General features: G+C 39.5%; 1 protein-coding gene across 1 annotated transcript in view; it reads left to right on the forward strand.

The window, feature by feature from the left end:
• Positions 1-15,395: 15,395 nt before the first annotated feature.
• The window catches only part of LOC120320444 (nipped-B protein), a 93,764-nt gene continuing 88,952 nt past the window's right edge, over positions 15,396-20,207 (forward strand). The window contains 8 exon segments of the mRNA XM_039371314.2: positions 15,396-15,557; positions 15,793-15,917; positions 15,999-16,170; positions 16,230-16,345; positions 16,398-16,557; positions 16,627-17,212; positions 17,285-17,525; positions 17,587-17,751. Coding sequence (XP_039227248.1) covers positions 15,851-15,917; positions 15,999-16,170; positions 16,230-16,345; positions 16,398-16,557; positions 16,627-17,212; positions 17,285-17,525; positions 17,587-17,751 — 1,507 coding nt within the window. The 5' untranslated portion in view covers positions 15,396-15,557; positions 15,793-15,850.

A 20,207-nucleotide genomic window follows, 5' to 3' on the forward strand; every position in this document is an offset into this window, starting at 1 on the left:
TTGAAACTTCCTTTCCATTTGTATAACTCTTGCCATTGCCTGTTTGTGAGAAACTCCCAGCTTTGGCTCTTGGTGGAATGGAATTGAAACCACAAATCTGCCTTCCTCGTTGATGACAGTTGTTTCTTGGATTTTTCTTTCGCATTCTGCATTATCTGTAATCGTCTCATAGGCTTCATCTTCCAATTTCCAAAAGCGTTCCAGGTCCTTTAGATTTATTGTTGTAGTGGCACTTATAATTTTTTGCTGCTTTGCTGCTCGAGTTATATTTCCGGACACAATCCATCCAAGTCTGGTTTTTTGTCCCAAGATTCCATTTACGGTTTTTATGTTCTCCATCATAATCAGGGGAAATAGATCCACACCTATCACCATGTCAATTCTGCTTGGCTCGTTGAATCGTGGATCTGCTAGCTAGTAGCCCTTCCACTCTTTGTTGATATCAATATCAAACTTTTTGCTGGGAAGGGTAAAACCAATGCTTCCGTTGATGTTTTGAAGCTGCTTGGAATATTTGGTTTGATCGTCAGGTGGACACTATTTATTGATAATTGAGTAGTCTGGGAGATACCTTCGACCTCTATAGTACTCCTTACTCTGGGAATCCTTAATATTTGTGCTGCTTCCTCTGAAATCAGCGTCTTCTGGGATCCACCGTCAATAAGCGCCCTCAACTCGTTGTAACCTCCAGCTTTGTTGTCTCTTGGCCTTGCTTAAGGCTATTGCTGTTGATACTGCGATTTGTGTCTTCATGAAGAAGGCTGTTGTGTCCTTTGGAGCATCGATTTGCAGTCGATAGCATTATGCTTTCCAAAGCATCTAAAGCACATGCTGTTCTTTTGAACGAATTCTTTTCTTTTTTCGATTGATTGTGCTCTGAATTTGAGACACTTTATCATATCGTGGCCATCCTTAGAACAAAAGGCACACGCTCTAACTTGCACTTTTCTTGTAGCAAGCTGAGCGGTATTTTTGGTAATGACATTTACTGAGTTGTATTGTTGCTCAATAAACTCCAGTACATCTTGTAAGGACTGTATATCTCTTGCCTTTTTTACATGCTGTTCATACAGCTGCAAGGCTTCTGGCGAAAATTTCCGCAGCAGAATTTCTGCTAAAATTACGTCAGCAGAGCTTCCTATTTTTCCTTTTTGATTTATGATGAATATGCTCTCGGTCGCAGTATCCAAAAACTTCCCTAAATTTTTCTCATCATGGAGAAGGGATCGATCGCCGACGTTTGAAGACGTGTTTTTATCGAGCTCCGCACAAAATCGGTTGTTTTGATTGAAGTGAACGACTAATAAAATAATCTTAATAAATAATCCGAAAGCGATAGAGACGCTCTACGCGATGCAAGATCGCTTAAATAAATATAGTGATTCGTTATCTTAAATAACAAAACTTTTAGTCAGAACGACACTCGCGCTCAGCGTCAGCGTGAGCTGGAGGAACAGGCAATGGCAAGAGTTATGCAAATGGAAAGGAAGTTTCAAAGAAACCCAAAGAACTGGGCTGCATACAACGAATTTATGAAAGAATACACTCACGCTCAGCGTCAGCGTGAGCTGGAGGAACGCCAGCTCTCAATTCAACGCGTACGTCTCACCGATAACCCCCAACGCAGACATCGAGCGGTCAATAACCCATAGCCCAAGAAACCTTCTTCTTTTAGCCCCGACACAAGTAAATACTTTGATTGGCCTTATTGGGAAAGATAGCTTTCATATAAATTCCCTCGTAAGAGGTACTATCAATGAAATCAAACTTCAAACGAAAACGGAGGACAACAGAAAAGGCACAAACTACCTTACCGCACAAAAAATAGGCTTCTACACCTACCAGCTTAAAAGCAGCAAGGGCCTGCAAGTAGTACTGAAGGGCATTGAGTCTGATGTTACGCCCGAAGAGATAGGTGAGGCGCTAAAGGAAAAGGGATTTTTCGCCGAAAGCGTGTTTAATATCAAAAACAGAAACAAGCAGCCCCAACCACTCTTCAAGATTAAGCTTGAAGCTGAAAACAAGCCTCCTAAAAAAAACGAGGTTTATCCAATTTACAAACTCCAGCTCCTTCTGCACCGTATGATCACAGTAGAAGAGCCGCATAATCCTAATGCTCCTGTACAATGTACAAACTGCCAAGAGTACGGCCACACGAGGTCCTATTGCACACTTCAACCGGTGTGCGTAGCCTGTGAAGGTCTCCCCAACTCCACACACTGCCAAACTAATAAAGAAAATGCCAAGAAGAAAAAATGCAATAACTGTGGTGGTAATCATAGCACAGCAAACTACAGAGGCTGTCCAATCTACAAAGAGCTGAAAAGCCGTCTGCACAAAAGACGGGCACTCCACGGAAGAGCTACGCTGACACCATCAGAAACAAATCCTGAAGTACTTTTTTCGAAAGCAACAAGTTTCGCCCCCTGGTCTATACCCAGCACTAACTGGATAACCTTTGCAAACGTTTTAAAAGCAGGTATGAATTCTCCAACGCAAAATACCCAAACCCCACATGAAGTGCATACAAAATTAAACACACAACAAAACCCAGCTACGCAGCAAGAAACAAAAACGGAAGCTATGTTTCAAGCCTTACAACAGAGCATGATGGAATTTATGACATTTATGAGGACCACCAAACAAGACATGTTGCTTAATCAAAACCTTTTGATACAGATGCTTGTAGCCCAACAATCAAATAAATAATGGCTACCTTACGCATAGCTACGTAGAACGCCAATGGCGTTTCACAACGCAAACTTGAGCTAGCTCAATTCCTTCATGAGAAGCATATCGACGTAATGCTTCTTTCGGAAACTCATTTCACCAGCAAATACAATTTTCAAATAAAAGACTACCATTTCTATGGTACAAATCATCCCGACGGAAAAGCACACGGCGGCACCGCCATACTCATAAGGCACCGTACGAAGCACCATTTTTACAAAGAATTTGCGGAAAATCATCTTCAGGAAACATCTATCAACATACAGCTGGAGGAGAACACTCACCTCACACTAGCGTCCGTATACTGCCCCCTCGTTTCACAGTATTGGAAGCTCAATCCCTGGATTTCTTCCAAGCTCTAGGGCCACACTTCATTGCAGCAGGCGACTACAACGGTAAACATGCTTACTGGGGATCGCGACTTGTGAACCCAAAAGGAAAACAGCTTTATAAGACTATAACAAAAGCCACTAATAAACTTGACCATGTTTCTCCCGGGAGTCCTACATACTGGCCATCAGACCTTAATAAGCTGAATGTCTGCCGGATCTGTCATCAGATCACTCGCCTGTACTAATTCACCTCCGCCGGTACGCATAAAACGTGAAGCCACCATACAGATTGACTTCTCACAAAACAAACTGGCTCAGGTATAAAAAATATATAAGTTCACACATTGAGCTAAGCCCAAAACTCAATAGTGAATCTGATATAGAGAGCTGCATATTTGCATTGCAATCCATCCTTACTGCAGCAGCTCTTACTGCAACACCCAAAATAACAAATACTACAATTAATTCAAAAAAAACCAACGTACAAATCGAGCAACTCGTCCACATAAAACGGCGCTTACGCAGAGAATGGCAATCTTCCAGATCCCCAACTGCAAAACAAAAGCTAAAAGTAGCCACACTGGGCAACGCTCTGAAACAAGAGGAGAAAGACGATCAGTGCCGATACATAGAGCAACTCTCACCAACAGGCACAAAACAAAAGTCACTATGGCGTGCCCACTCAACTCTTCGCCCACCGACTGAAACCGTTTTGCCGATAAGGAATTCCGCAGGCGGCTGGGACCGTAGTGATGCAGACAGAGCCACCACATTTGCCGCTCACCTACAAAATGTGTTCACGCCAAACCAGGCTACTAGCACGTTCGCGCTACCGTCCTCACCCGTAAACTGCCACCAGCAACACACCCCAATTGTGTTTCGTCCTAAAGAAGTAATTAAAATAAAACAATCTCAGCCCGAAAAAATCCCCGGTCTGCGACCTTATAACACCGGAAATGATCATCCAGCTGCCTCACTCTGCAGTTCGCTTCATAACCCAGCTCTTTAATAACATCACCAAACTTGGTTACTTTCCACAACGATGGAAGAGGTCGATTATCATAATGATTCCAAAGCCTGGTAAGGACCACACAGTCCCTTCATCTTACAGACCAATAAGTCTACTCTCATGTATAACAACGAAAATAAGAACTGCATTCTAAAATCGCGAATACTGTACAGCAGTATTTTTAGACGTATCCCAAGCATTCGACAGAGTCTGGCTCGACGGCCCTAAGTTTAAAATTAAAACAGCCCTACCCGAAAGCACACACAAACTTCTAAAGTCTTACCTCTATGACAGAAAGTTTGCAGTGCGGTGCAACACTGCCACTTCCACCGATCATACAATTGAGGCTGGAGTCCCCCAAGGCAGCGTTCTTGGGCCAACCTTATACCTCATCTACACAGCCGACATCCCTACAAATAGTCGCTTAACGGTATCCACATTTGCCATTGCATTGCATTGCACCTCACCGACATCGAGATGTGGCTCTCTGACTGGCGAATAAAGGTAAACGAGCAAAAATGCAAGCACGTGACGTTTACGCTCAACAGACAAGACTGCCCTCCGCTCTTATTGAACAACATACCAACATACCTCCTGAAAGCAGATGAGGTAGCGTACCTAGGGTACACCTTGACAGAAGACTCACATGGCGCAGGCACATTGAAGCCAAACAAACTCAACTCAAACTAAAAGCCAACAACTTACATTGGCTCATCAACTCTGGTTCTCCGCTCAGCCTAGATCACAAAGGCTTACTCTACAATTCTGTATTGAAACCTAAATGGACCATGGCTCACAGTTATGGGGCAATGCCAGCAACAGCAATGTTGACATCATACAGCGAGCATAATCAAAGATTCTGAGAACCATCACTGGGGCACCGTGGTACCTTCGTAATGAAAACATCCAAAGAGACTTAAATATCCCATCAGTTATCAATGGAATTACGGAACATAAGGAAAAATACCATAGCAAGCTTTACTCGCACCCCAACCAAATAGCGAGAGGTTTAACCCAGCTTAGCAGCCGTTCCCGTCTCCGGCGAAAAAACCTACCAACCGAGCGAAGAAATTTTTAGGGCCGTTTAATCATAGAACACGTTGGAAAAATAATACAACTGTTCAGAAAAAAAATACTTGTTATAGTTAAGATTTTTAAACTTATTGTTAGTTCTTAAACAAGAAGATTCAATAAATATAAGCAAAGAAATAAAAAAAAAAAAATAAAAAAAAAATGATGCAGCAAGGACTCCAGTTCCATTAATTTGTTGAAGTGTTGGGAGAATATTTTTCTGCTATTCTCATAGCGTTTGCAGATAAGCTCCCACGCTGCTGCATAACTAGCCGCTGATCCCGTTATCAAATGGCTCGCCACCATTTGAGCTTCTCCTTTTAAGCAGGCTCTTAAATATCCCAGCTTCCCTGTGTTGCTGAGATCCTTCCTGCTGTCTATTAGCTCAGAAAACAGCTCGTTAAATGTTGGTCATCCCTTGGAAATGAACGTTGGAAGGTCCACTTTTGGGAGTTCTGGCACGTCGTAGTTGGAACTTTTGAACTGTTCCAACGTCCTATGAAGTACCATCTCTAATACGGAAACTTCAGATTGCAGAATGTCTGCCTCATCTTGATCAAAGGCAGTTCTGTCATACTTGTTTGCAAGCAGTTTCAGTGTGTCCGTCACGTTGGACCAATGACTTTTCATCATTGCCAGCTGCTTGACTAGTTCAATCTCACTTGAACTATCTAGGGTTTTGTAGATTAGGCTCATCTGTTGCCTCACCCTGTCCGCTCTTCTGTCCACCAGTTGAACCAGATTATCAACTGGACTGGAGCTCCGAGCTGATGCGGTATCAGATAATTTTGATCCACTTGGTATATTTATCTCTTCAAGTGTTTCTACCTTTATTTGCGACTCCTTGTAGGACTTGACAGCATCAATAGTTTTAATAAATATTTTATCATTAAAATATTGATGATCGCCAACTCCCAATTTTACCAGCGCATTGTTGTTAGTAGTAAATCGGACTACCAATGCTTCTATTGCTGGTATAGATGCCTTTTCCTTGATAGCTTGCAGTATTTTGTTCTGCAGCTCCCCTTGGTCTTGCATCAGTTGTATAGATCTTTCCGACAACATCTTGGGAAAACAATCACTTTGACTTTTTTGTGCTTTCTGCTTGTATTCTTTGGCGTGATCCGTGGAGGATTTTTTGATTGGTCGCCCAGTTGACCTAGCTGTGCCTCGACTCACAGCTGATTGATCAGCCAAGGAAAAGCAAGAACACAATGTTTCAATGGTTCTAAGTTTGAGGCCTATGATCGCGCTAATCACCTCCGCGTGGTCATATCTCTTGACACTTCGGCAATAGACCACTGCAATCGTACTTATCTGTAGTTGCCACTTATGCTGTCTCGTGACATGTTTATTGCAGCCCATAAATAGAACATATTTATAGGTTGTCTACTTATCATGTTAAGACACCGAACTTGTAAAAAACTTCGTTCACCAGGAAATCTACAATGTTCGCCGCCATTGTTTCTTAAATGGAACTCCGCTGCACTTTAATATTAGCCCGTTGTCGACTTTGAGGTCCGGTAAGTTCCTTCCATTCTTCTATACTTCTAGCACTAATTCCTGGTAGTCTTCGGCAGCAAATTCGATAGTTTCGTACCCTCATAACTTTGTTGGATTTGCCAGGACTTCCTCGATGCATCAAGCTGCTCCTCGTCGTCCTGGTTCCGTTGAAGCAATACTGCCCCAACGCCGAAGTGAGATGCATCGCACTAGATTAAGAACTACTTCTTGAAATCTGCATGAACCAGGACCGGTGCGCTCATCAGGGCCAACTTCAGATCGTCTACTGCTCGTGCTGCGCTGGGAATCAAGGCAAACGTTCTGTTTTTGCTTTTCTTCAAAGCCTCGGAAAGTGGTGCTGCCATTGCAATTGCTTATACGGTCTCCCAGAAACCGTGAAAGCCGTGTACTCTTGCTCTTGTCATCCAATTCGATCTGCCAAAACGCAAACTTTATATCCAAGATGGAGATAAAGTACGTCTGGTCGATCCTGCAGAGGATCCCATCAACACTGGGTAAAGGGTATGCATCCTTCAGCGTCAAAGTGTTCAGATTGCGGGCATCCAGGCAAAAGCGGTCTTTCCCGGGCTTGGACACTACTGTCGTGCGATTGCTCCACGGACTCTTACTTTCCTCAATGACTCCTAACGCCAGGATCTTGTCCACTTCATCTTCAACGACCTTCTGCTTCGTTGGAGCCATGGGATAGGGTCAATCGTTAGAATGTCTTTCCATGCTAGACACTCCTAGGCCATCCCGTATAAAGGACAGAAACTCATTCTTGACCCTTCTAAGCCTTCCTTTACTGCGCAGACAGACACCAGGATTCCGGCAACTTCTCTGGTTCTCTGGTTAAGTGATACTTAATATCTACATATATGCTTGGTTCGTTTGTGACAGACTGGATTATTCACTATGCTAATACAACCTTGGTTATCTTCATAAATGTGTATTGGTTTATTTAACTCAATCTTAATTCCATTCATTTCAACCATATTGCTTCACGTACACTTTCAAACAATGCCAAATGTTCTGCTTCTGTTGATGAAGCTGCAACTGATTTCTGTTTCATGGTACTCCAACATATCAAGCAAGATTCAAATACTTTAAAAATAAAACCAGTAGTACTTCTTCTCTCTGTCTCATTATTTTCATAATTCATATTATTGACAAAAGTTAACTTTAAATTAACTACCTTTTAAATACCTCAGAACTCATTTAAGGAATTTGCTATAGTTCTTTATCTGACTGTAATGCTGTATAATCAAGTTTACTTAAAAGAGGCGTACTGACCGGCTTACAATCGTCCATATTAAACTTTTTCAAAACATTATTGGTATAAGCTGACTGACTTAAGCTCAATTGTTCTCCACATCTGTCTATTTTTATTCGAATATCCTTTAAGCCCGTCATTTTAAATTTGTTCAAAAAATATGACTTTAAATTGGACATTGTATTTATATTTTATGTCGCTATAACTACATCATTAACATATAAAAGTACATATATATTTATAGACATATTTCCTTTGTCTATAATATAAATACAGCGATCTACTCTATCTACTACCAATTTCTTCTAATACATCTTCGAACACTTCCAACCAGCATCTAGCTGCTTAAAAAAGGCCATATATGGCTTTTCAGTTTGCAAACTGTATTCTGATTATGTACTAATCCGTGAGGAACCTGCATATAAATACCCTCCTTTAGAACTCCGTTTAGGAATGCTGTCTTTACATCCATTTGATGAATTTTTAAACCATATTGATTTAAAAGTGCCAATATGAAACGGAAACTAGAGATTCGCGCGTCCGGCGCAAAAGTTTCGTCATAGTCTGTCATACTTTAATAAATGACGAAATTCATCTTGCTTTACTGTAAACACCCATTTACTATCAACAATATTTTTATTATCTGCCCTTTTTATCAAAGACCACGTGTTGTTTTCTAAATGAGAATCTAATTCATCACGAATTGCCCTTTCCCAAACGACTCTGTCACTTCGATGCTTAATTTCTTCAAAATTGCTGGGTACATCATAGAAACTTGTGTACGTGTTCATTAAACATTTTTCTATTAATCTATAAGATAATTTTGGTCTACCTTCTATTCTTTCCCTTCTTCTAATTTCTTTATTCTCTATTTGTGAATTTTGTAGTTTGTCACCAGAATTATCAACTGGATCGGCATTTTTAAGATTTGTGGAGTTTTCACTAGACTGTATATCCGATTCAAAATTATCAGATTTCTCATTTTTAGACTCATCAATGTTTTCGTCATCAATTTTATTTAGCAAACAAGAGTCTTCAACCTGTTTCTGGTTCAGATCCATTGTCTTGCGATTGCTTGACACTATCATCTACAGATTTAGTATTTAACATATTAGTCCCATTTACCACAACATCTCTAGCTGTCATAAATTTCCTCATTTCTACATTCCACAATTTGAGACCATTCGGTACGAATTTCGGTACGCCATTTCATACGGCGTTTTCTTTATATTTTGCAATGCTCTACTTGGGCATCTGTTTATCAAATAAGTTGCTGTTAAAACAGCCTCACCCAAAAGCTTTTATTCAATTTTGCTCCCGTAATAGAGGTCTGCACGAGTGCACTCAAAATTTTCGGTTATTTGAGTACTCACAAGCCTAAATCGCAATTCGGCGTGCCGAAACGGTTTCAAATGAGCGTTTTTTTCGTTGTATGCGAAATGAGTGAAATTTAATCCAAAGCGGAATGGATAGAATGAATGAATGCAGAGTAAATGCTTAGAGTACTCGGATAAAATTTTGAAAATTTTTCGTTCATTGCTTGCATAGGCAATGATAAGAATGCAGGGCTCGAACGAAAGCGTAAGTTCTTAGTAAATTGCGTACGTATGTACAACATAATATATGTAGATACATAATATAGTATGTGTAAATAGAACAACACATTAATAATAGAGCATTTTCAGATGCTAGAAATTTAATTAATTTAACAATTCTGATACTATAAATTACTATTACTAAATTACTAATCATTAATTTAACAATTCTGATACTATAAACAATATTATGTTTCTGCATTCAGTAATTGATTAATCCAAGTCTTTTTATTTTTCTATGTCTTGTATTAAAAAGCAAGACAAAAACGAAAAAACAAATACGCAATAAATTTGACGTCGCCAATGCGGCGCACCGTTAGCCGTCTCGGTTATTCCAAGTACTCGGTCGCGACTACTCATTTGTAGATTGCTTTGCCGTTCGAATATAGTAAATTTTGTACTCATGCCTTTACCACATTTGTCAATTCCGTTTTACTCAATGTCTCACTCAGTCAGTCAGATCTTTAAGTAAGAGTGCCAAATGCTGCTTTGACTGTATTCAGGCAGACCTCTGTCCCGTAAGCATTGCACGAGCTTTCTCTGTTATCGTTCTAATTATACGCTCAGAAACACCATTCAATTGTGGAGTGTGAGGAACAGTTAAATGATAGCTGATGCCTTCCCTACCATTATCTATGTAAAGATTTACAACTTTTACATTGAAGTGAGCTTCGCTTTGGCAACAAAATCTTTAAAAACTGTAAAAAACATCTGACTTGTAGGACAAGTAAGTTACACAGTAATGTGTATACTGATCAATGAAAACCACATAGTAGTAGTTTTTATTGTAAATTGTTGATGATGTAATTGGACCACAGACATCCGAATGTACTACAAATAATGGTCTTTTAATATAGTCTTTAATTTTAGATTTTTCAAATTTAAGTTTGGATTGCTTGCCATTTACACAAGCTTTACATAATTCACTGTTCTGCTCTAATTACTTAACAGATTAATATCATCAAACATTTGTTTTCGCTTTATTTTTAGAAACTTCCCAATATTTTTGATATAAACGCCATATGATTTAAGTAAAATTTAATATTTGGAACGTTATTCTCAAATACTAAACGATCATTTTTGGTGACTTTAACACCTCCTGAAGTAAATTCAATGATCATTCCTGCATCCCGCATCTTTCGTACAGACAAGAAATTGTGAGTAATATCCTTGCTGAATAACACATCCTTCAGTGTAATTTGATTTCCAGAGCTGCTGAGTTGTACTACTCCTTTAGCAGTTGCGTAAATGCATTCATTTCGCTTTACAATTGAAATCTCCCTAGGTGTTTTCAGGTTGGTGTATTCAGCAAATAGCTTGCTTATTTTGGTTTTCCCCGTTTTGGTTTCCCAGACTTCTTGTAAAAATATAACACTATTTCTTTAAATGCCCTGGCTTGCCACAATGATCGCATTTTTGTTTTGGCTTAAGCTTATTTTTAAAAGACACTTTAGAGCCCCTAAAGCTCACTCTCATTTTGTTTTCCGTTTGATCTTGGCCGCGAACTGCCTGTAACACCTTGGCACTAGTATCCTTACTGATGCTCTTTAACTTGATCTCGTGGTCAAGAAGACGAGTTTTTACGAACGCTTATGTTAAGTTACCTTTCTAAAGTCGTTATAACGCCGTCATCACTTGAAGGAAGGGTCAAAAGTAAATGTGATATCTTGGGCATTTCTTCTATCTTAGCACCCTTAGACGCAATAAGCTCTGCTATGAAGTCATCAAAGAAATGGAAATGACTCACAATACAAGTGTCGCCCTTTAACTTCAATGCCAGCAACTGCTTCCGTACAGAAAGTTTCGAAGCCAACTGGCATCAACATTTTCAAAAATCCGCTTCGCATTATTCTCGGCATTGGCGAAGTTAAGATACGAATCGCTTAAGTACTCAATTATAATATTTTTAGCATTGTTGTTTCTCTTTTTCCACTGATCGGTCTTTTCTATTGCGTCTTTGTCAATAATGTCTAATAAATCATTTTCCTCTATCAGAGTTCTAATTCGTAATTTCCAAAATGAATACTTATCCCTGTTAAATGCCTTTATATTCCGTTTTCCTTTTTCCTTTAAGCATGCAGTTTCTGTATTTCACTTACACAAGCACAACTTTTGCGTCAAATTTTGGTTGTTCTTCTTGCACTCAGTTTTTTTTGCAACAGTTATTATTTAAAATCACTATTATTTAATTGTTAAGACCAAGAATACAACCAAGAAACACCATATATTTATCCAACCTGAATTAAACAAAGGACTTTTGAAGTTTTAATATTTATTTATTAATATTTATTCGCATCCGTTTCTCCGCTGGTAAGAATCTTAGCTAAGACTTACGACTACTTAATACTGTTTCTACGCTTAATTTGCAGAATTCACTCCCGCTCTCGGATTGCCAAGTCGGCCGTTTTCTGCGCACTCGGGGCACTTCGGTGACACCGTATCGGGTCGTCCACAGCGATAGCAGAACATCCGCTTTTCCACCGCCGTGCAATCCCGGAAACCACGCTCCAGGCTCCCACAGTTCCAGCATCCTGCTGTTGTTGCGGCTCGGGGTCTGGTGCGGATCTCTTTCACCTCGAGGACTTCAGGTTCGTCGTCTTCATTTTGGACCTGCTCCTCATTCACCCGCATCTTGCCTGGCTGCGCATACAAAGCGCGTCCTCGGCGACCGAAACTCCATTCCATCTTAACGCACTCCTTACGAAGCTCATCTACGATGAACAACTTCATCGGGTATACGTATCTCCATCCCTCAAGCCTTTCTTAACCACCCTTACCAATTGCCGTTCAGGCATTGGTTTTTTCAGGCCAGTTGCTGCATCGAATGGATTTAATTATCCGCGCATTCCCCACGCAGTTGCTCGCGCTGAACCAGCTCGTGAATCCGCTCGTGCTCCGTCTGGTTGCTACATAACCGTTCCATCAGAGTCCTGCGCAGCTGGACCCAGGTGTCCACTCTGGATTGGCGAATACGGACCCAATCCTTCGCTATTCCCGATAGAAGAAAGATGAAAGTTGCGCAAAACCTCATCCCACGGACATCGGTGCTGACGCTGCAGGAGCTCCAGTCGGAAAACAAAATCCTCCACAGAATTCCGATCGTCCTCGCCATCAAATGTTACCTTCATACCGTCCTCATGAAAGTAACGGCTTCCGTCGTTGGCCTCTGTGTTGGCATACGTCTCTGGTCTTCCTGAGTCTCCGCGGCTCTGCGGTCCTCGATCCACCGCGACCTCGCAACGTAGTCGCTTCTACAGACCACCTGGTATTCCGATTTGTCGGGCACGCTGCTCTCAACTTCCGGAGGGTTTAGGACTGGTGGCTGATGCCGCTGCCTGGGCGGCAATTACGATGGTCCCCGACAACGAATACCCGTCTTTGGTAGCTGGCATGGCCTCTCCGCCGCTACAGTCGTGCCAACCTCAGTGCAACCTGGAACCCGCGGCTGATGGCCTTTCTCGGTTGGCTTCATCACTTCGTTAAGCAACCGCATAGTGTCGAGGAAAACGTTTCGGATCTCCTCCCTCAGCAACTGACAAACTCCGGACTCCTGCGAAGCGCGGTATGTGCTCGCCGCTTTCGCTAGCGCAGCGTTTACCGCCTACTCCGCGGCGACGTCCGGTACGGAACTCCACCACTCCTGGTCCTAAACCGGCGGCTGAACCATTTCCTCGAAGGTGGTTTTAAGATCCCAATTCCTTGGCGAACTGTGATCCTGACAAGGAGCCGTTTTATCCCTAATCCGAGCAACTTGGCCTCCAATTACCGGCGTTCTATAAGCGACATACGCGATAACCCGGCCGCCCCCTCGATATCTGTTGACCAGACTTTGTCTTCGTCGACAACTGGAGGACCTTTCAACAATAATATACCTAAGTAAATTAATAGATGTGAATAACTAAGAAGTATGAATAAATAAATAAATACGCCTAAATAAATTGAATTGAATGGGAAAATAAATAGCTAATAGCTACAAAAAAAAACAAGGTAAATGAAAAACAACGGAACACTGTATAAAATGTTCTAGTCCCTACCTCACGGACCACCAATTAAAATTTTTCCTTTCCAGATTTTAAATGGGAAGATGGTACAGACCATCGCCGGTGGACTTTCAACCGTATTCATACTGCGCATCTTTCCCAAAACTCAAACCTCCCGTCGCTCACTAACCGTTCATCAACTGGACTAGCCCTTGGTGAAATCTGCCAGTTAAAGACATCGGCTGACCTGAAGCTCCTGTTAGTATTTTCTTCTCGTCTGCATTTACTTTCACATCTCGCGGAGACCGTGCCGCGCGTGGAATGCCACGGGTCACGGCCTCACATTTAAGTTTCCCGACAGGCAATGAGAAAAACGAAGAAAAAAACCCACAGTAAAAAAAACAAAAATATTAAAAAGAGAAACGAAGAACTACAGATAGGACCAGCTAATTAATATAAACGAATACAGGACTATCACAGATTTATTCCAGTGCGCGCATCGAGATGCATATCTTGGCTGCTGTCAAAAGGATGCCACCATCAGATCGCTAAATATGGAACCAGGAGCAAAGGCTATTCCCAGGGTGGAGTTTTTCCCTTGCCACACAGCTCGCAACATAAATATCGATAATTATCGACGTCTTACAACTCTAATGGACTACCATCTCTAATAAGTAAAAAAAAAAAATGGTAAACTGTGCATTAATTTTAAATAATTGACGAAAATTTTAAGTTTTGGTGGACGCAGATTTTGTGACCATTTGCACCCCCACCCAACCTAGGATGCCAGGAGTCAAAAAATTCCAATGAACGTGGCTCTCCCCGCACTCAGTAAATAGTTGGCTTGGAACGGACTCACCGGCGGCATCGGGACCGCTTCAGAGATGATGGTGGATGAAGATCCTACTCCGGAATGCCTGGCGGACGGGTAAGTTTTCCCAATATGGCTCAATTCCTAAGCGGCGATGTTGGCGATCCAAGTAATATATTTTTTTGCCGACTTCCATTAAAGATTTTCCCGGGAACTTTTATGTTGGGACCTCGGTTATTCTAGGGACAAATGCAGAAATAAATAACTTTACACGAAACTAAATTTTCGAACTCACTGTTTCTTAATTTCCCACACAGATATAAAAATTTAAGTTGTCTTAGCTGCAACTGGATAGCTCGTCGGTATGGCTACGATTGACTATGATTTGCATTTTATCATGCCTCTCGCCATATTCATAAACCTCTTCTTTAAGTTGTCTTAGCTGCAACTGGATAGCTCGTCGGTATGGCTACGATTGACTATGATTTGCATTTTATCATGCTCCCCGCCATATTCATAATCCTCTACTTGGGTCATTGGACATAATCCAGGCCATTTAAGAGTAATCCCGGACCGAACCGGAGAAAATTAAGGCAGTATTAGTTTTGTGATACTTTGTGATACCGCTTTACCAATAATGTTAGGTGGGCTACCACAGACATTTTTTATTAATAATGTGCTAGTTTTACGAATCTTCTTGAAACGCAATAATTACATATGTATACTGTAATATACTGTAATAGGCAAGAAATTGATAAAAATCATACACATTTTTATCTTTGTATTTTTACCATATGCAATTACTATGGTCGTAAAAAATAAGCCTTGTTTACACTATTAATGATTATTGATGTTGTTAAAAAACGCGACGGAAGGTTTAGCTTAAGCTATTAGACTTTCGATATTTGCACAGCTTTTTAAGCTCCTTTGGAAACAACATTGGCCATATACCAGCTGTCGTGTGCTAGGGTAAAAGTACATAGTCTGGGAAAGAACTTAAATTATTTTTGAATTAATAACTTTTGGTCTGAATAGAGCATTTTTTTTAAATTCAGCGTGGCCACACTATCTTTCAGGTCGGCCATATTCTTCAAACTCTGTTTCGCAAAACTATGAAAATTTAAGTACTAATAAAAGTAAATGCATTAGTTGATATTTAATTATATGGAAGCATCGGAGTAATTCCATAATACTGAGCTGTGTCAATTCGTAAATTATTGTTGTTAATAATATGTTAATAGTACATCGCAATGGTACTGAAATTTGGTTTTTATCAACTTTTTTTTCTTATAAATCGAAATAAACGAAATATCAGATAGATTTTAAAGTTTTTAGCTAAAAAAATGTACTGGTATATCTCGTATATACGGTGTCTGATAAAACCGTTATTCTACATATACATATGGGCTTATAAACATTGTTTATGATATAATTGATTTCCATGTTTATGATAAATATTGTTTATGGATAATATATCTTTTTTTTCAGCTCTTAAAATCTAAGTTGAAAAAAATATAAATTTTGGCGGATTATACTGTCATTTAAAATGGGGGACCGTGACAACCCAACCGTACCTGTAACAACATTAGCTGGTTTAACCAGCACTTCGGATTGTAAGTATTTTTTCTGCAAAATAACATAATATGTATGCACATGTTTAAAACTTATACATTTTTTCCTAATTTAAATCCAAGTGCTAAGCGAGCTACCAGTGGCGGATTCGCTGCAGAGTGCAGCGTCATTAAATAAATCTTTATTGTTTCACGCTTTGGTAGCAAAGGAGTCAAACAATTTACTTTCAATGCGAAATGAAAATCTAGTTCGACAGTTGGTAACTGCCATTGAGAGGACAAACTCTGATAATATGTTAGTTTGTTTAATTGGTTGTATAATTTCCTTTATTAAAATCATCATGTGTATTTTAGAGAGTTAATACATTGCCCAGTTGAAGACGCAGCTACTAACTGTAGTACTTATCCCGAGCTTCTACAGGGAATGTATCATTTTAGACCTGCGGTCTTCAACACTTCCATCAAAATAAGTATGTTTTAAAAAAAGCAATCATTAGTGTATTACATAAATTTAATCCACAGGCTCTCCGATCCAACATACGGCTAATGTTCGATTCGAGGCAAGGAAAATGGAAATTGATTCCTATTCAATGCCGGAATGTTATACATCACCAACAAATTTGTCGATTTCAAGTGAAGATCGATTGCAAGACCCTGAAGAATGTATCAATCAGCTAACTAGGTGGGGTTAATATTTTATTATACTACAATTCTATACAAGTTTAACATGTAATGCATTTTTCTGTTTTAGTATGACCTCAAATGAAATTTTAGAAGAATTTTCCCAAATAAATTTTAAGGAAAATCCAACAGAAAAAAAAAAAATCGATGACGTATTTAAAAACTCAGATTTAAATGCGACTAAGATACTTACACCAAATATTCAAAAAAAAAAGTCTAATACACCAGAAAGAAGTACGATGCAATCAATACAAGAACCGTTTTTTATTAATCAACAAGAAACCAATTTTAATTTAAAACATGATTTTAATCAAGTATCAACAAATGTTGGTAAAATTCAAAATATTTATCCTACTTATTCCCATGTCTTAGACCCCTCAAGTTTTAATTTAAATTCTGTAAATATTCCAAACGTGTTATATGTAGAAAGTCCACCTTTTATTGAAACTGGTTTCACTCAAACACACAACTCTTCGATTGAATATTTAAAAAAAAAAAAACCCCACGCTCATGACGTCAGCATTTCAAACCCCCAACAGTTCTTAGAAAGTACCAACTTACATATGGTTAATAAAAATTCAACGTACCAAACAAACCAAATTGCATCAACAACTACATCGACATCTACTTCATCAAGTGGCAAGTCCCAGGTCCGGGTATGTATAAACCGCCTTAGCATTGAGGATTCTCGCCTTATGCAACAGAGTATTAAAAAGTTTGTACAAAAGTCACCAGAATTGGCTAGAAGTATGGGGTTACTACAAGAAACGTGTCAGCAGCAACATGAAAAATTGAATATTCTGCCTTTGAATGCCGAAGAATGTGTATCAATGAGTGGGGCTTCCAGTACAAATAATACAGTCAAAATCCCTATTGATACATTTTCTACTATAAAAGCCGATGAAAAACGATTCTCTGCGAAAAGAAAACTTGCCGTATCAATTGGTGACATACCACCGGAACAAATATGTAAGTAATAATTCTTAAATAATGTATAAAAAAACGAATTAATTAAAATTTTGTTATGTAGTTTCAAAGCCTAAAATGCGTAGGGTCGAAAGAATAACACCTCTTTCAAACACAAAGTGTGTAAAGGAAGAAGTCACTCGATCGCAAACATATCAACAATTTATTCGAAACATGGATCATATAATTGAAATATTAGACGAAAGTGAATCTCCTAACTTCGACACAGGTAAGTGAAAATGCTGTGTTAAAACTAAAAAATATTTAATTAATATAAAATATTAAGACTGTAATTATAAATTGTTCAGATTTGGAAAGTGTGAATGTAGGTTCTGTATTTCTGTAATTAACATTCTAAAGGTTCTTTTTTTTATTGGAGGTTTATGTTTTTAAATTGAAATAAAAATTAACAGGTTGCGGTAGAGAGCAGATTTTTTTTATTTCAGAGATAATTGGATGGCCATAATTAATGGAATATATGCAACTTCGGGCAAATGGCCTCAACGGGTGTCTTTCAGAAACTGCATCCCGGAAGTCTAATACTCGACAATTTCAATACTCTCGACATTTTTCAAGCATCTGAAGTCGTATGTTGGCAATAGCTCTTTCAATGTTGGCCTCTAGGGCCGGAATGATGGTGGGCTTAGACCAACGACCTTCACAAAAAATAATCCAATGGTGTAATATCGCACGATCTTAGAGGCCTGTCTTGTTGAATCCAAATGTCTCCTATACCATTTTTACGCAATTTTGGAAACAAAAATTCGCGGATGACCTTCCACAATGTCGATGAACAGAGATGTAACTCCTGTGCACGGTGACGAATCGATGAGTTCGAGTCTTCTAAAACACTGGCCTCAAAGGCTACAATATTTTCATCAGTGCGCACTCTGCAAAGTCCTAGTTGGTGGCCGGAAGTCAAAAACAGTGAATTGGGTGCGAGACCTCTTCGATGGTATTGACATTTTTAAATAAGCTTTATCAGGGAGTCCCGCTACCAATTTCAATGCGATGCCTAAGAATTCCAAGCTTCTGGCTATCCTGTGACGCACCTTTAATGCTTGACAAACTTGTCTCTGGAGTCTGTAAGCTTAATCTCAACATTCTAGCTTTTGCAGTTCCTCAAATCTCGACGTTCATACAGACATGGCCAGATCGACTCGGCTATTGATCTTGATCAAGAAAATATATACTTTATATGGTCGGAAACGCTTTCTTCTGCCTGTTACATACTTTTCAACAAATCTAGTTCAAAAGTTCTCTACGAGTAACGGGTATAAATATTAAAACATTTTTTAAAAGAGTGGGCGTTGCAGATTTGGACTGTTTGTGGGCGTGGCAAAACGTTTTTCTGCATATGCGATCAACGCCGATTTATATCCACTACTAAATAGGCAGTTCCACAACATAACTGCTCAAAATCATCTCAAAGTCGGGTCGTACTCCGTCGCTTTTTGCCATGCATTACTAGAATCTTAATGCTTGGTCTTAACACTCTATTATTAGGAAATATGTTTACAAAAAAATATACATCACAATTCAGGATCATTAGTCAAGTCAAACTGGACGTGTACGTCCATTTTCCCGTCTGAACGGTAACCATACAGATTCTAGAGACGCATCGCCCAAAACTGTCACGCGCACATGTTTTAAAATATAGATATACTAGATTCTTTGAAAAGTATGTAACAGGCAGAAAGAAACGTTTCCTACCATATAAGGTATAAAAGTTAAGTTAAGCCGGACACACCGAGGACTCAGAAAGAAGACATTCCCAGCGTTTGGGGCCGCAAAAGACATCCATATTGGAGGAATAAGGTAATTTATATATTCTTGATCAGAATCAATAGCCGAGTCAATATGGCCATGTCCGTATGAATTAGGGTGTTTTGATATTTTATCATTTTTGTATCAGTCTTGTAAATTTCTATCGGTTTGCCATTAAACTTTTTGCCACGCCCACTCCAACGCCCACAAACCGCCAAAAACTGTCAGTGTCAAAGACTATCCTTCGAACTTCCTCTAGCTGAGTAACGGGTATAAGATATTCGGGGAATCGACTATAGCGGAATATTAAAACTTTTTCAAAAGTGTGGGCGTGGCAGTTTTGGGCGGTTTGTGGGCGTTGGAGTGGGCGTGGCAACATGAATCAACAAACTTGCGCTGCGTCTATGTCTCTGGAGTCTGTGTGCTTAATCTCAACTTTCTAGTTTTTGTTTTGGGACATATATAATGGCATTTGGAGAATTGTAGGCGATTACGAATAAAATGTCTGATATGGGGTAATCTTGCAAGATGCTGTTTTCTGTTTGTCATAAAACTAGAATTTCAACTTCATTTCAATTTTGGGAGTCGGTGGATAAGGTAATGGATACCTATTTCAAAGAGGCTTTGAAAAATTCCCAAAATGTTATTGAAAGGTACGTGGTCTACGTATAATAGATCTGAGCAAATGTCCCCTTTTAAACACTGGTTGATGTAAAAGAGTTTTTTTGGTCTCACAATCGTATGAAAATATATTATCTAGGACTTTCGAGTGGGTTCAAGGACATATCTACATATATATTTGATTCTATGTATAAGCCGTTTGTGTGACTTTAATGTAGGATTTGAATTGAAAATTATTAAACTGATTTAGTATTCTAAGCTTAAAGGTTGTGGGGACGTTCTGTATAATGGAGCAGG

Source organism: Drosophila yakuba, chromosome 2L (genome assembly GCF_016746365.2).
Source record: "Drosophila yakuba strain Tai18E2 chromosome 2L, Prin_Dyak_Tai18E2_2.1, whole genome shotgun sequence".
NCBI classification, from domain to species: Eukaryota; Metazoa; Arthropoda; class Insecta; order Diptera; family Drosophilidae; genus Drosophila; species Drosophila yakuba.